Below are 15,500 nucleotides of genomic sequence, written 5' to 3' on the forward strand. Positions count from 1 at the left end.
GATTGAAGTACTATACGAGGTACTAGAAAAGAGGATTTTAAGAGGAATATAATTTATAATGAAAACTGAATGTAATTTCAGATATCTTTGATATCATCTAAAATATTTAAGACTTGGGACCCTGGCCATTGAATACCTTTGATCCCAATTGAAATAATTGGGAATTGTGGGCACTCGGCACCTTCAAAGATGATACATTAAATGGATGCATTAATATGCACGAAATGCATTTTGTTGCAAGGAAAAAGTTATCTGAAGCTGGAAAACATGCTTACATCAGTATTTCTGTAAGCGCAGCACTCTGTCCTATCTTCAAATTTGGTTAGAACATTACATTGTTGCAATTTTATCTGGGTGTTGTATCCCATTAGTGTGAGTAGAAGGGAGATGGCTTTCACCATTTTTGAGGGCTGTGTGTATGCATGGGTGCATTTAATTTGTAAATATATTGAATTTGGGAGAGTCTTTCAGAAGCTTTAGAGAACATGTCATACTGAAAATTGGTGGTATTTGGCTTCTTTAATCATTTCCATACTTTTGAGTTTTGTATCCTAATTTACTCTTAATTGTAATAAGCCATTTTAGGTAATACGGTATGTGTGTAAGCATTTGGCATTGTAAAACACTATTAGGAAGCCCTTTTTTCTGTATTGGAAGATATCCCTTTTTGAAACCCACAGTGCAATTACTCCTTTAGTGAAAACCTCCTGTGTCTGGAGATGTTGCATAAAACCAAAACTAATATAAATGCACAATTAATCCTGATTAAAACTGATACAATTCATGCAACCATGAGTGAATTCTATGCCATGTGTCAGTTTTCAGTGTAGCTTTTGCCATTATTTTAAGGTAGATTTATCTTGCTCGTTTTGTATCGCTGGCTTACTGAAGCTTTCAGTTACTGTGTCAAACGCAAAAACTTTCTTTTCACAGGGTGACGAGGAACTCTTCATCCTTACTTACTGTACCAAAAGAAATACAGATACTATAGACAGACGATTCTGTTTTGACTTAGAAGCTTCAGACAGGTAATCTGATGAAATGCGTTAGAAAGGACACTGAGTAAATATTGATGGAGTTTTGTTGCTGTGTAGGTTTTTTTGTTATTGTTTTTTGGGGAATGGGGGGAGCAGGATAGGGTGGGTTTTTTTCATAGCGTCTTTAAGTCTGCCAATGGGAAGTAGTCATCTGAGGAGCGGCCAAACACTGTCTTGGCTTATTGGGTTTTACATCAATTATGTATAGCAGAAGCAGTGAGGATCTACATTGAAATGTAGACATTGTCTGAGGTGTCACACAGAAGAAATAGAAAGTGTAGAAGCACTACATAGTAGAGGTTTTAGATGGTGTGATTTTAGAGATAATATTATGAATTGCTGTTATCATAGTGAAGAAATGTGGCTTAGTTTGAAGTGAAGTACATATAGCTGTAGTGGAAGATTATAGTCATAGTGGGTAGTTCATACAATCATGACTGATTCATATTGTGAGTCTTTTCAAAAATGTCATGTTGCTGAGGAGTCATGTTGCAGCCTCAGGTTTGAAAGTAAGATCACTGAGATTTTAAAGCTTTTTGTGTCTGGTATAATAATCTAATTCATCTTGAATATTGCTACCACTTCCTCTGCTTTTTGAAACACTACCATTCTGTTGCTTCATTTCTAAAGAGAAAAATTGCCTATTTATTTTGCTAAAAGAATCTTAAAATATGATAAAAATTACTTATCATCTGCATTGTAGTCTTCCTTCATTATGAAGGTGAGCGAATCCAGCTTTATAGGGCACTGCAGTTAAATAAGGTTGTGGTCAATCCATGTTCTTCTGGTCAGCAGATTATATCTGCACAGGAGAGGAGCATATCTAGCATTAAATACTATCTAGAATGATATTTTACCATTTTATGCTCTGGAATGCTCATATTTTGCTTACTAGGGTTTCTCGTGATGGTCAAATGAAACCAACTTTGATGCATTACATTGATGCATGATAGAATATGCTGGGGAGGGGTTTTCTGTCAGTAAGCAGTTTACCAGTAATGTTCCTACTAGTCAGTATGATTTAGCGACAATCTTGGAATTTCTCTGACGTTGCTGGTAAGAAATTAATTAACAAGAAACGAATTTATAATACCCTGCAGGGCCCGCGGAAGTTTTTTTGTTTTATTTCTAACATTTTGTTCAAATGAACGTATTCACCAAATTTCGAGAAATCCTAAGTTCTGAGAAATCTGAGCTGAAAAATCAGGACTGAGTTACTTTTTAAAATGCTGCTTTGATTTTTTTACTGCTTCTTTCATTATCGTCCCAGTATCTCTTTCTGTTATCTTGCAACCACGTGCTGTCTAATCATATACAAAACTACTTTTTTTTTTTCTTCTTCTTGTTAAGTTGGCAAAGTGTTTCTCAGCTTTTGCATTCAGCCTTTTTGAGCTGTTAGTTTTTAAAAAGTAGTGTTTGGTCCTGATTCCTGCCAACTAATGACATTCTAATTTGACATCTTTAAATTTTGTATCTGGTTGTGTTTGCTTTCAATCAAATTCATAGTGCACTTTGCTTTAAATGTGGTGTGGTCAATGCTACCGAGTCCCTCTATCTTCCGATCACTAGTGTTCTGAAGGTATGTCTGTGATAAGGATCGCATGCATAGTTTTAGGTCAAACGCTATGCTCGGTCAGACTAGCCTGCCTAAGGCATGCGAGTTCTGTAACAGGTGGTGATGGGTAAAGGAGTGTAAAACTACCATTGCACCTTTGACTCACATAGCAGCTAACAAGATGCCCGTTTAGAGCTCAGGTGATCTTTGTCCCAAGTCGACAGCAAGGCTGAAGTCACTTTTTTTATTTGAGGAGGGGATACCTTAACTGCTCTAACACTGTGTCCCAACAGTAGGTAACGGAACAAAGATTGAAGCTGCTCTTAGGTCAGTGTATTGGTCAGTATGAATAACAGATTCCAAACTGAGTCAGATAAAATTGTTGAAAAAATACTATGAGAAATACCAATTTATCTGCCTTTGTTTGCCACCTCTACTCCAGTGTTTCTGTGATCCTGCAGAACAATTTTTCTTTCTCTTTTCTCCTAAAAGTGGGAAAAATATCTGTGCAGAAAAATGGTTTATGAAATAGACACAACTGGTCCACTGTGACCTCAACTTCAGACATTTTTCTTTTAATAATTTATGTGTATAATACTGAGATGTTCCTGTGGAGGTTAGTTCCAGGCTGCAGGCCGTTATTGAGTTTCCTTGGGATCAGTTTATGGCCTGTCCGAGTGGTCAAATAACGAAAAGACTGATCTGATCACTGGCCGTGGGGTTGGGTATGTTGAGGTGGTTTGGAAGGAAGGCCAATGGCGAAATTTTAGAAAGGGCTTTTCAATAGTAAACACTGAGCCCTGTCAGTGACTTGAGCATAGTTTGGATCTGTTAGCTGACTAGTTAGAGATTTTTATGTTAAAAAGAAAACTGGGATGATTGTTCCTCTTTCTTTAAATCCTGATGTTTATGACTGTAAGCTCTGAAGATGTCAGCAACTCGGCTCAATCTTGGGAAAGTATGTGCTATTTCTTTCTATTTCTCGTACTCCATCATGTTAACTGGGGGTAAATGTAGACAAATTTAAATCTTAGAGACAGAAAAGATCTTTTGTTGTAGGAAAAAGGCTTTCTATTGAGCATTATCCTTCTGAAATGCTGCTTAGTTTTTAATTTTAACAACAAGGAAAAGAAGGGGCGAGGGCTTTGTGTCTTTGGACTTTAATTTGATAAAGAGTAAATAATGTGCTGTGTAGCCTAGACTGAATTTGACCTATTGTTTCTAGGTGATATTCTTTGATACCTTGACTTTTAAAATTTTGCTGAAAAGAAGGACGTTTTGCCCTGCACAAAAGTGACTTGTTTAGTTTTAGTTTCGGCTATTGAAAAGAATCAGATGAGAAAAAGCCAAATCAATGTGTGTGCGTGTGTTGTGTTTTTTGTTTTGTTTTGTTTTAATTAGTTTAGCTAACTACTTAGGGTATATTTCTCTTCAGAGTGATTATGTTTGTATGGTCATGATGCTTGAAACTCAGCACTCTTAGCTGACCAGTTTGCACTGAAAACACTCCTATGCTTTCAGAAGTTGCTTTGCTAACTAGTTGGTACTAACAGCAGTATTCAAGTACATTCAGTCCTGAAGGTTTTTAGTTACGGAAAGTAAGGGAAGTTCACAGGCAAGGCTTCCCCCACCCCCTGTAAGAGCTAGATGTCTGTCACTCAGAATAGTAGGGTATTCTGTTTTCATGGCTTAATAACCTCCTCACTTTAATCCAAAGAGAACTACGTGCTTGATTCGTGCCATTTTCCAAAGCTCTGGTTGGTTCTCCTGAATTTAGTTTGAACTGCTAAAGGTTATGTCACTTTTCTAAGCTCTGAAGCTAGGAACTTTCATTTTAAGATTGACTCATAGATTATGTGCATGTCTTGTCCTCACATGTCATCTGAAAAGAGGTTTTGAGCAAGAGGGATTTGCATCTCTAGAGTTCTGTGCTGCCATTCATTGAGTGGCTAGATAAAATTTAAGGAGAGGTGAGAATGAACTAGAAATGTTTCTAGTTGTAAAGGTATGAACATAATGTGTCTGTTACGGTTTGGAAGTAGAGGTGGGATTTGCGCTGATTTTCTCTATGTTATTGTTTGTAGATAACGTTTTTCCTTAAGGCTAGTTTGCAACTTGAAGATAGAAATGAAGAGAATTAAGGCACAACATTCTCTCCATCCTCCATACCTTTCTCATACCAAATCTGTTTATCTAGCTATAATAAGATTTACATATTTGCTAAAAGTATTGACTGGCTAGATATAATGATTTATTCTTAATTTGCAGGAAAAGAATTACCCAAATAACCTGTTTGCTTTTAACTTTCCTTGCTTTGTATACTATGCTGAACCACACAATTACTCCCTTTTTTTTTCTTAGTTTCCTATTATACAAATGCAAACCTAGATTTATGCTTATCTTTGTTCGTTAATCCCTACATCCTGTGGTTGCCCATCCTTGCTCGTTAAGAAAGTTGTAATAGGGGACTTTTGTAATGAGGTACTGCATTGAGACCTAACTTTTTTTTGTATAAAATATTTACTGGAAAACAATAATCATTTGTGTACTGCAGCTCTAAAGCTAAAGATTATACATCAAATAAATTGGAAATAGAATGTGGCAAGACAATGTTTTTGTCACTGGTGAGTGCAGTTACTCTGTGTGGTTGGTATTCCTGTAGGCCTGGTATTCCTGTGACCATGCAGGCCTTTTCTGAGGAAGACAGGAAGCTGTGGATGGAAGCCTTGGATGGAAAGGAAGCTGTAAGCTATGTTTTTAATTTTCATTAATAGTGTAATGCTGACATTCCTCCTACCCCCCTCCAAATCGTATTTATACTTTAATAAACTGGGTTTATGTAGTTCCCAAAACAGTGGATTTAACAAGGAAATAATAACATTGGAGTAAAACTCACGATAGATGAGTAACTCAGTAAAGCTCAGGATAGATCTCTGTTAATGCTGATATGAGGTATTTTTCGTTATAATGGCAAGCACTGATTTGTGTAAATGCTTGCCATCGCAATGATGATATGAATATTCTGTGATATGTGTAACATAAGTATGTTCTCTTAGCCTTCTGCTGGCATTCTGCACTGCAGGGACAAGACTTGCCTGAGTTAGTTAAGTGGTATTATTTTCTTAAAACTAGATCATAAAATATGTGTCGTTGGGGATTAGGTGGTATTTGAGTTTGCTTAATTTATGTTTTTTATCGAGAAGTGGCAAGAAGTCTGAACCACAGAATAAAAACACAGTAACGGATTGTTCTTACCATTATAAATATTATATTGGTCCTGTAGGCCAAAAATAACGGGATTTTCCAGTCATTGACAAAATTATTTCTCTTTTGTGACAGTTGGGAGATTTTAATATTGGGTTTTATTGACATCATTGTCACAAAAGTCTTTTTAATCTGCAAAGGTGTGTATTGGCTGGGCAGGACTCCCCAGGCCAGTTAAGACTTGTAGGAATGCCAGGCAGTGACATAATTTCCATGGTGCATCAAAGTAGTTCACAATGATTTCAGTGGACTCTGGGAAATTAGCTGGCAGAGGAACATAGTAACATGAAGCATTAAATCACAGTTGATTTTAGAGGCTATAGCTAGGGTTGTTCAGCTGTGCAAGGAACTGTATTTACTGAGAGTTTTTGAAAAATTTCACTCCATATAAAAATGTTCTTTTTTAATTTTTTCCTATTATACAAATACAAAAGTAGATTTCTGCTAATCTCTGTTCACTAATCTCTACATCCTGCAATTGTCCATCCTTGCTTCTTAGGAAGGTTGTAATAGGGGACTTTTGTAATGAGGTATTGCATTAAATAGCTCACCTCCCCCCCTTTTAAAGGGGGCCAGGGGTTCTGCTGGGCTGTTGTAGTTACTGAGAGGCAGTATGCTATAGTTATAAGCAGCTGTATTCATGCCTATTTGGCATTAAGAGGGGAAGTGTCTTGTTTCTGATTTCATAAAGTTCTTAAGAAAAACTTACACTTTTTATTCTTTTCCTGTTAGTTGTTCATCAATTTGAATAGAGCAAATACAAAACGGGAGGGAAGTAAGTATTTAAACTACTGTTAAAACTAATTATTTTAACATTTTACAGTTGAGAAATGCAAAAGTGGAAATAGTTATATTGATCCAACATAAACTAGAGTTCTGAATATCCTTTTGTGGATTTTGTGGTTAATGGTTTTTTGCAATAATGCAGTTCAGCACGTATGCAAGAACTATAGGACTGGACATAAGCTAGACAAATAATGCTGTTCTTTTTGCCAATTTACTTCAGGCTTGTAGTGGCTCAAAACCAGAGTTTATTTGTAAATGCATCACAATTTCTTAATCCAGATTGTGTGTACACATCTGTTAGAATGTGTAAAGATTGATTTAAAAGTAACCGCAGCTGAACATAAAGGTCAGTAAAAATACTGAATGCATATATTTGAAATCTAAACCGTAATAAGGAAGAAGAAGACATGACTTACTTTAAACAAAGTTAGCTCTCTTCTGTTAGCAAAGTATATGTGTTATTCTCCTTGCATTGTCAGGAAGTTCATGCCATCTTTTTATTGATGAATAACACTCGATTCTGGTGTTATTAATGCAAATTTTTCCACAGATTTTTGGTTTCATAGTGTAAGATCCTGGAGTGGAGAGGAAAAAAAAAAAGCCAGATGGCTGGGGGAAGGGCAGTTTTGCAGCATAAGCTCTTAAATGAAGTTTCCATGTGAAGAAAAAGAATAAGATAGAAACAACAAAGGAATGCTGGACTGCAGCTGTTATCCTGCTAATGCATCTGCTTTTATGTAGTTAGATCATTAACTGCTGTGAAACGATATACATATGTGCCCTGTATCTTTACTGTGGGAATTCCTTTGACTTTGGGTAGGACTCAGTAAAAGCCCTGCTGTTGCTGATTATGTTTTTCCATCGTTAAGTACTTCTTTGTCACATTGGGTGAACTCTCTCAGATGTTGTCATTGTTGCAGTAAATATTGTTAAACTCCATTTTGCATCTGCCAACATATGTACCTAATTAGAGATCCTATTCTTTAAAGACTACTGCTGTGAGCAGATTCAGTGAAACCACTACCCCCAGATTGGGCCTTTACCTGTGCTAGGTAGGGTGCGGAGGGGAGAAAAAGGAAATTTCTCTAGAAAATGTGATGAAGTGTTCACCTTCCAGAATAGTTACTCAGTTTTGTCTGAGAAGAACTAGCTATATGAGTAAGTGTCAAGCCTTATTTTTCAGTTGTAGACATATTTGTAATCGTGTTTTAAAACTTTCCAAACTGTTTTCTTCTTGTAGGTGCACAATTGGATAAAATAGGGTTCACCATCATCAAGAAGTGCATCAGTGCTGTTGAAACACGAGGTAATGATCAGCCCAACCAAATGCTCCTGTTTGTGGAGGGTATGGAGCAGCTGATTTTTCTCTTGCCAGAAGCTGTTCTGTCTTGTCATTCAAGATGAAGGAGGACAGGACCTAAATAGACAAGAAGATAAGAAAAAATGCTGAAGTACTTCTGGTGGAGTTGCAGCCTCACGCCAGAGGCAAGGATGCGTGCTGTTGCATGTACTGACTGTCCTACCTCTAAAGGTGGAGACAAAACAGAAACGTCTATACTCAGAGCAGTATTCAAGAGGTGTTCGGGCTTATCACCGTGAAGAGACTCTGCGTCACAGTCCCTGTGTAACTGAGCAGTGGATAAGACCAGCTTTTGATACCGCTCCCATGTGGGTAGACAGCAGTCCTTGGATAGGCATGCTCAAATGTGAGGTGACCAGTCACTCTCAGGGGCTCAGTGCACTGTATGTGGTATTGACGTGGGGATCCTGCCAATTTTTTTTAAAGAGAGGAGATGAAAATAGATAATTTCTTATGCAAAAGAGGCATTGAAATTTCTTGGTGTGAATTTTTGTTTTTCTCTTGAGCTGTTGACCTTCCTGCTCCCAGATGGGAACGTTTATGATTGTTCAAGAGTTGGGGGGTTTTTGTTGTTTATTTTTTCTAGTAACTTAGCATTGCACAGAGCAGAATATTTGCATTTTTCTTTGTCTCATGGTCCCACTTAAATCAAATAGCTGGATGGAATAAAAATTGGTCGTGTTTCCTGTTAATGCAGGGTCTTGCTTGTTAAGCAGTGTCTTCCACATATGCGTTTACTGGACAAAATAATTAATGAAGCCTTCAAGAAGCCTTTGTGGTATTGAGAATTTAGCATGTAAACACAAAAAAGTATGTGGAACCCTTTTTCACTTGGGCTTTTTTTGTATGCACTAAAGATGATTTTCTAGATTAGGCCATATACTATTTGGCCTAATTCTCTTGAATGTTTGCCAAATAAGGTTTGCCTCGCTCATCATTTAAATGTTTCAGTTACAGATGTTTATGATCTGAATAGTTCAGTTGGAAAACACTGCAAATAAAGCTGACGTCCTCCCGTTGACTTAACCTTCACCACAAGACCTTCCTAAAATGTAGAGTGAATCTTTTCTGTGGACTAGATGAGGCAGATTTTGTGAAAACAGTGTGTAAGCATGTAACGAAAGGCTGGTTTTGGTCCACCATTCAATGACTGGTTACTTTACAATACCTTAAGAATCACACCTACTGTAAGCAATATGGCGTCCTCTATTATTTTGATTTATTATCTATAGATGTGTGCAGAGTTTTCTTCATGTAGTCTTTCTTCGCAGGCTCTTAAAGATAGGTAAAAAAGTGGAACCTTTCTCCTTTACGGTTGTGGGTGGACAGATGGAGCTGAGGGGTGGGTGAAGTCCAGTTCATCCTTTGTGCCCTGATTTAGCAGCATATTAGAAGGCCTAAAGTATATGTGCAATGTCACATAATATTGTAGTTCAAAACAGATGTTAGCTTGCATGATTGGGAAGCATGTGTCCCCATAGTGGGATCTACCTTGAAGCAAACTTGCAAGAGTATCAAGGTTACCAAGGTTAACTGCAGTATTCCTTTCTTTGGAGACGTTTGCTATCCTTTTTCTGTAGGATTTGCAGTCAATAGAATGCTTAGCGATAATTGCTAGCAATGAAAATAGCTTTTTTTAATTAATTCTGTTCTGGAAAATGCTTAAGAAAACTTAATATTTCAGTACACAGTAAATGATTCTTTTCCAAGGATTTCAGGAGCGGGTTTTTGGTGAGCTATTAGCTTTAGGAACTCAGGACTCCGTCTAGCTCTGGTTTAACAGAATTTGATTGAACAATAGCTTTCCAAGCAGTTGTTGATGGTTTTCTGTGTACTGTTTCTGAACATAACATTAACTACATTAAAAAAAAAAAAAAAAAAAAAAAGACCTATTAAACAAGACCCTGACTTTGGGCATGAGACTAACTGAAGCATTCCTAAAGGATTAGTTTCTGTTCTCTATTACACTGCAGGACCTTCTGCTGATGTGTGCCGAGCTAAACAAACAGAAGCTCAGGAGAGCATGTAGTTGTTTGCCTCCGAAGGATTTGGCCAGAGTTATATGCTGAGGAAAGTCTGTCTTTTAGGCCTGCAGTTTTTTCACCTATATTTGCTCTTAAAGCAATTTTTACTTGATTATTTTACTTTAATGATAGCATATCAAAGTTATGCTCAGCAGAAGAAAACAGCACAGATGCCTCTTCAGAGTTTGCTTGTGTGCCATGTTTTTATCTCTTCTAATCATAATGGGTGTGAGGTTGGCGTGGGTGGGAAGAGAGGACAGTCTAGTGTGGGTGGAAACTGAGAATAGTCTTGTCATGTCATAGCAGAAAAAGTCTGGTATTCAGAGAGAGAAGAGCATAACAGAGATATTGAACATAAACTTGTCAATGGCTGGGCAATTTTTCTCAGTTACGTTCATTTTTATAAAGCCAAGAACGAAATTATTTGCTCTGAATGAATAGAAAAATCAAAGACAGTGTCTTGGTTAAAATGTATATTAGCTTCTGATTCAGTGTTCTTTTGCGTTGCTATGTAAGACTGTTGCCTATGTTTCGCCTGACGAGAGACAGTGAGGCATCAAGGCAACGTTACATTGAGCCTGTCTCTCACGTAAGGAGCACAATTCTGGTTGGATTTGCACCCATATTGTGTATCTGAGAGCACATTTTGGGATTTTGTTTAGGTTGTTTCATTATAAGTACAATTCTTTACTTGGAATAATACAGCAGGGGTAAAAGCTTACAGAAATATAAAAGACATGTTTGCTCCAAGAGTAAAGACTTTGTGTGTGTTTTTCTGTGCAAGTAGTTGGTTGTACACTCTGTGAGTATGTGGCACCTTAGCGTTTGTAAGAGTAGCATTTGTCTTAATTTTAGAGTTACAGTAGCTGCTAATCTGAGCTGCAGAGAGAGATGGCAGCATTGAGCTGTCGTTCAGTTTTTCTGGCCATAAGGAGGAAGTAAGATGGTAAGGAGAAAGCAGAGAATCTTTTCACAGAAACAACTTGGTATTACCTTGATTTGAGACTGTCGCGTGTGACCTCCTGTATTACAGAATTTGATATAAAAAGTTACATCTGCAAGATTATTAATATCCTGTATTGCCACTTGTATAGGGCCAACCGCCAGGTAAACTTGCCTGCAGACATAACTTACCTACTATAGTGTAAGTTATTGTTTTAGTTACATTATCTTAAATTTTTAAGCACGTTTCACAAATTGTGTGCCTACGCCAGATTCTGATATTGGAGAGCCAAGCAACTTTAGATCATGTATATACGAAGAAAATTGCATGGCAAAGTTTTACCACTCAAAGTTGTTAATAGTGACTCGTTGATCCAGCAGTTCCAGTGCCTGAACCTGTCAACATTTTAGTCACTGGTAAGCTATTCCTTGAAAATGAATCATCTTGTCAATTGTGTTCTCTAAATGCAAAGCATTATCAGTCTTTGATATGCTGAAGATCTGAGATGTACTGATTGAAACAGAACTAGAACTGTTTCAGACTGGTTGTTTTATTTAAAACATCATGTAACAGTATGTTTAAAGATATCATTTAAAACTATGTTGAAATATCAATTCCTCTTTGCACTTGTCAATATCTGTTAGCAATTAGCTGTGCTTCTTTCAGGTTGATGAACTTGAATCTGTTCAGTTATCTGATAATTGCTAGCACAAACTCATGACTACTGCTGAAGTAATATCTCAGACACTTTCACATATCCCATTTGTTTTGACATCAAGCAGTAAGTTTCTGTGGTTTGGCCTTAATTATTTTTGAGCCATTAAATGTATGTTACAGAAGCTTAGGGTCAGCACAGTTTTGTTCTTACTCGTTTTAATGTTAGAAGTGAAAGAAATCAGTATACAATCTGAGAGCTAGAACTTCTGAGATGAGCAAAAACAGAGATATTTGACTGTAATGCTGTTTCTTCAGCTTTTTAGTTTTTTGCATGTGTTGCAGAAGACTTGTTCTGTGGCAATAAAAGTAGTGGTGAAAATTATATAAAAAAGCCTGATGCATTTTGGCAGAGCGTTGAAAATCTTGATGTTACTTTTGGACCAGAATTTTCCTGAAAACCTATGAGAAATTTCCAGTAAAAAATAATTGTTGCTATCAGTCCAGATTCTTAGTGCTTCCTGGTTTGGAATAGATCAAGGACTATGTTTATTTTCTTTAGCGTTGGCAACCTTTAAGTGTTGTATAGCATGTCATCACGCTGTTGTTGTTGGGGTCACTAGAAGACTTATTTGGCTGGGTTGATAACTTTGTATTCTGATAAGAATAGTGTTGTGGCCACATAACTGGTTTTGTGGTTCATTCTTTAGTACATAGCTAAACTCTGAGCATACTCTAGAGTTGTGCTTTTTGATGAACGCAGATGAAATACTGGAGATCTGGCTTATATTAATTTGAGCCAGCTCTGAACATGACAGCTAGCTTAAGACTCAGCATTATAATAGTGGAGCCTGCATCCTGGAGAAACAGAAGGGCCAGTTTTGCCCGAGTGGAGCTGAGAAAAGCTGCAGCTACTGCTGCCGTAGCACCTCAGCTCCCCGCTGGGGCAGAGGGTTGAGTGCTGTGTACTAGTGGTGATGAGTTCAGCAGGTTTTCTGAAATCTGGGATGGATGAGGAGGCTGTAGTCGATTTGAGGAAGAGAAGGAGGAGAGAGAACAACAACAAGATGTATCAAGTCTTGATCCTGCCTCCTCAAGGCAGGAGGGGGATGTAGAAAATGTGAAGTTCTCTCCACCATATTGAGAATTACTACTCTGCATTATGGTGGGTTGTGTCAGACAGTAATTGTTAGAAGGCTAATAATTTTTACATACTTCATTTAATATTTATTCAGGAAGAAACTTTTTCTCATATGACTGGTTTTAATTTCCCTTCTCTGGGTTGGAACAGTTTGATATTGAAACCAGGAGTTGTTCACAAGTCTTCCTTTGCTGAAGGATATTTTTAATAAGGATACCACATAATCTGTTGTTTGAGAAGATTTTCTTGGAGTAGAAACACAGATATTTCATGTCATTTCTACTCCTCCAGACTGATGTGAATACAGAAGCGGACTATGGTGGTGTTTGTGCTTATTATGTGACCTCCCAAATATATGTCAGCTCAGGACTGTAACGTTTCCCTGCCACTATACAGGCTCTAAAAAAGAAAGCGATAGACAAAAAGACATACCTTATTTTGCCTTCTTCCTTCCCTGCCCCTTGCCTCTCTCCCATTTTTCTTTTCTTTAGTTTGTAATTCTAGTCTTACTTTCCTGGGGATAAAACTGTGTATAGGGGAAAAAAGGGAAAAGTAGGGGAGGAAATGGCTTGGAGAAGTGAATGTGGTTGAAAGGAAGGAAGGGCATGGAGAAATGGCATAATGGCGGGCAGTTAGTAGCCTTCAATAAGAAATACAGTGGTTTCGGATGATGGGTGAGCAGCAACAAATGAGAAAGGAAAGTGTTCCAATGTCCCTGGGGAATGATAGCAGGGGACTGCAAATGTTTTGCTGGTTGTGGCTCCTCTATTCATCCCAAGCAAAAAGTAATACAGGTTACAGAGATCGGTGCTGCGTCTGGACTTAACTAGTTTGTGGACTAGTGTGTGGTTTGGAATAAGGCCTTGTATCTTAAAAAAAGTTGAGAAGTTTTTGCAGACTTGAAAAAACATTGATTGGAAGCCTGAGAATAGGCTCAAAGTTTTCTTTATTTTATGCAAACTTTTTTCTTCAGCCACGTATCTGGAAAAGCAGAATTTGATTTATGAAAGAAATCTTAATTTAGCATTTGTTGGTTCAGTTCTTACCTTATTAGAATGTGAATACTGATGTGTCCAAAATGTCATATAAAAATCTGAAAATAGCCAGCGATTTTTCTAGCAAAAATTTGTCCCTGTCTGCTTCTGCTCCTTGTATCTGAAGTAGAATTGAGGTATATGCAACCTTTTCCAAAACATAACATGAACTTACCTTGAACACACAGAAGAAGAAGAAAAGGATTCTTGCAATGTTTGATTTATAATGTTCTCACAATTGTGCAAATAGTATATAGTCTGTCCACCTTTGAGGAGAATCTGTTGCTCAGGGAAGGGTTTTAATGCTAAATTTTACTGTGTGTCTTATTTGCTTTGGTTGATCTTCTGCTATTTTTTTTCTTCTTTTTTTGCATAATAGGTATAAATGACCAAGGATTGTACAGAGTTGTGGGGGTGAGTTCAAAGGTCCAGAGACTTCTGAGTTTGTTGATGGGTATGCCTCTATTTTATAATATTTTCTTCCATATTTTAAGTCATGTGTGTTTTACCGTTAATATTTAGTATTAAAAACATCTACCTGTTCTTTATGTGGGCCAAATCTAATTTGCCTTACTCCGTGCAAACAATCCCCATACCACTGTAAGGTCCTCAGTTGAGCGCAGTGAGCGAGATTAGTTGGGAGGAGTAAACTAAGAGAACAACTAGGGAAACACGTAGGAAGAAATCATGGGTTTTGTGTAAGTTGAGTGTAAGTGGGGTAAGCTAGAGTTTAAGAATCTGGTCAGAAGACTCCAAATAGGCAGGTTTAAGAAAGTTTGAAGCCTATTGCTTTGTTGTTTTGAAGTTTCCATCTTTCTTCTCCCTTATCTAAGATGAGGGTACAGATGATTGTCCCTATGTGCCTTTAGTTGATCATAATGCAAAATAAGACATTTAGTTTAAGCCTATTGATGAAGAGTTGCTTGGTTTAAGAGGAGGAGGAATGTGTTATACGTATTTATAATAACTGTGTCTGTGCCAAAGCAGGAGAGAGACGGGGAAAGGATGTGTTTTGATAAACTTAGTAGTGTAACTCTTATTTGTGGATAATATCGTCGGCTCTCTTACATACAGTTAGCAACGTAGAGGTTTTAAGATTTTTGATACATTGCATTATTCTCAGAATTTTTTCCCCCTTTCCTCTCTGGAAATTTAATGTGCAAATAACGCCAGTAACTGTAGTTTTCTTGCCTCTCTGATGTCCCAAGGGGTGAGGGGGGGAAACACCTGGATGAAATCCCTTGTCTGCCCAATATCTCTCACCAAAGTAGTGGCCATGACTGCAAGATGTGCTGTGTTTCCAAATTTGCTGTCCTGAGCGCTGACAGTACATGCAGTCAGACAAGACCACTGGGATTAGTTCATTTTTATAGAGCTTCCAAACCTGTCACTTGACAGCAAAGGTCTGATTCTCAGGGATTCATTGGTATGCAAAGAAGCTTGTTTGCAGTTTGCACCAGGCTCTTCTCCAGAACCATGCATGCTCCATCTGTGCTGATAACACAGTGTTCTTTGGCACTGCAAGCTGGAGGAAGCCAGAAAGTGAATTCATTTCATTACCCCAGACATTATGTGAATGACAAAGCGCTTTTATATTATATGCTGCTGTCAGTTCAGTGCCACCTGTAAGACTTTTTCTTTTCCTTTTTTTTTTTTTTTTTCTTCTTAAACAGACCGTCTCTCCAGAAATGATAAGACATCA

At 37.5% G+C, this 15,500-nt stretch overlaps 1 protein-coding gene across 2 annotated transcripts in view; it reads left to right on the plus strand.

Moving 5' to 3' along the window:
• The window catches only part of ARHGAP10 (Rho GTPase activating protein 10), a 150,031-nt gene that overhangs the window by 70,970 nt on the left and 63,561 nt on the right, over nt 1-15,500 (plus strand). For both annotated transcript variants that reach the window (XM_068942254.1, XM_068942253.1), the window contains exons 10-14: nt 934-1,028; nt 5,255-5,336; nt 6,589-6,631; nt 7,883-7,948; nt 14,178-14,252. In XM_068942254.1, coding sequence (XP_068798355.1) covers nt 934-1,028; nt 5,255-5,336; nt 6,589-6,631; nt 7,883-7,948; nt 14,178-14,252 — 361 coding nt within the window. The remainder of the gene's footprint in view (nt 1-933; nt 1,029-5,254; nt 5,337-6,588; nt 6,632-7,882; nt 7,949-14,177; nt 14,253-15,500) is intronic.

Source organism: Struthio camelus, chromosome 4, assembly GCF_040807025.1.
Source record: "Struthio camelus isolate bStrCam1 chromosome 4, bStrCam1.hap1, whole genome shotgun sequence".
NCBI lineage: Eukaryota > Metazoa > Chordata > Aves > Struthioniformes > Struthionidae > Struthio > Struthio camelus.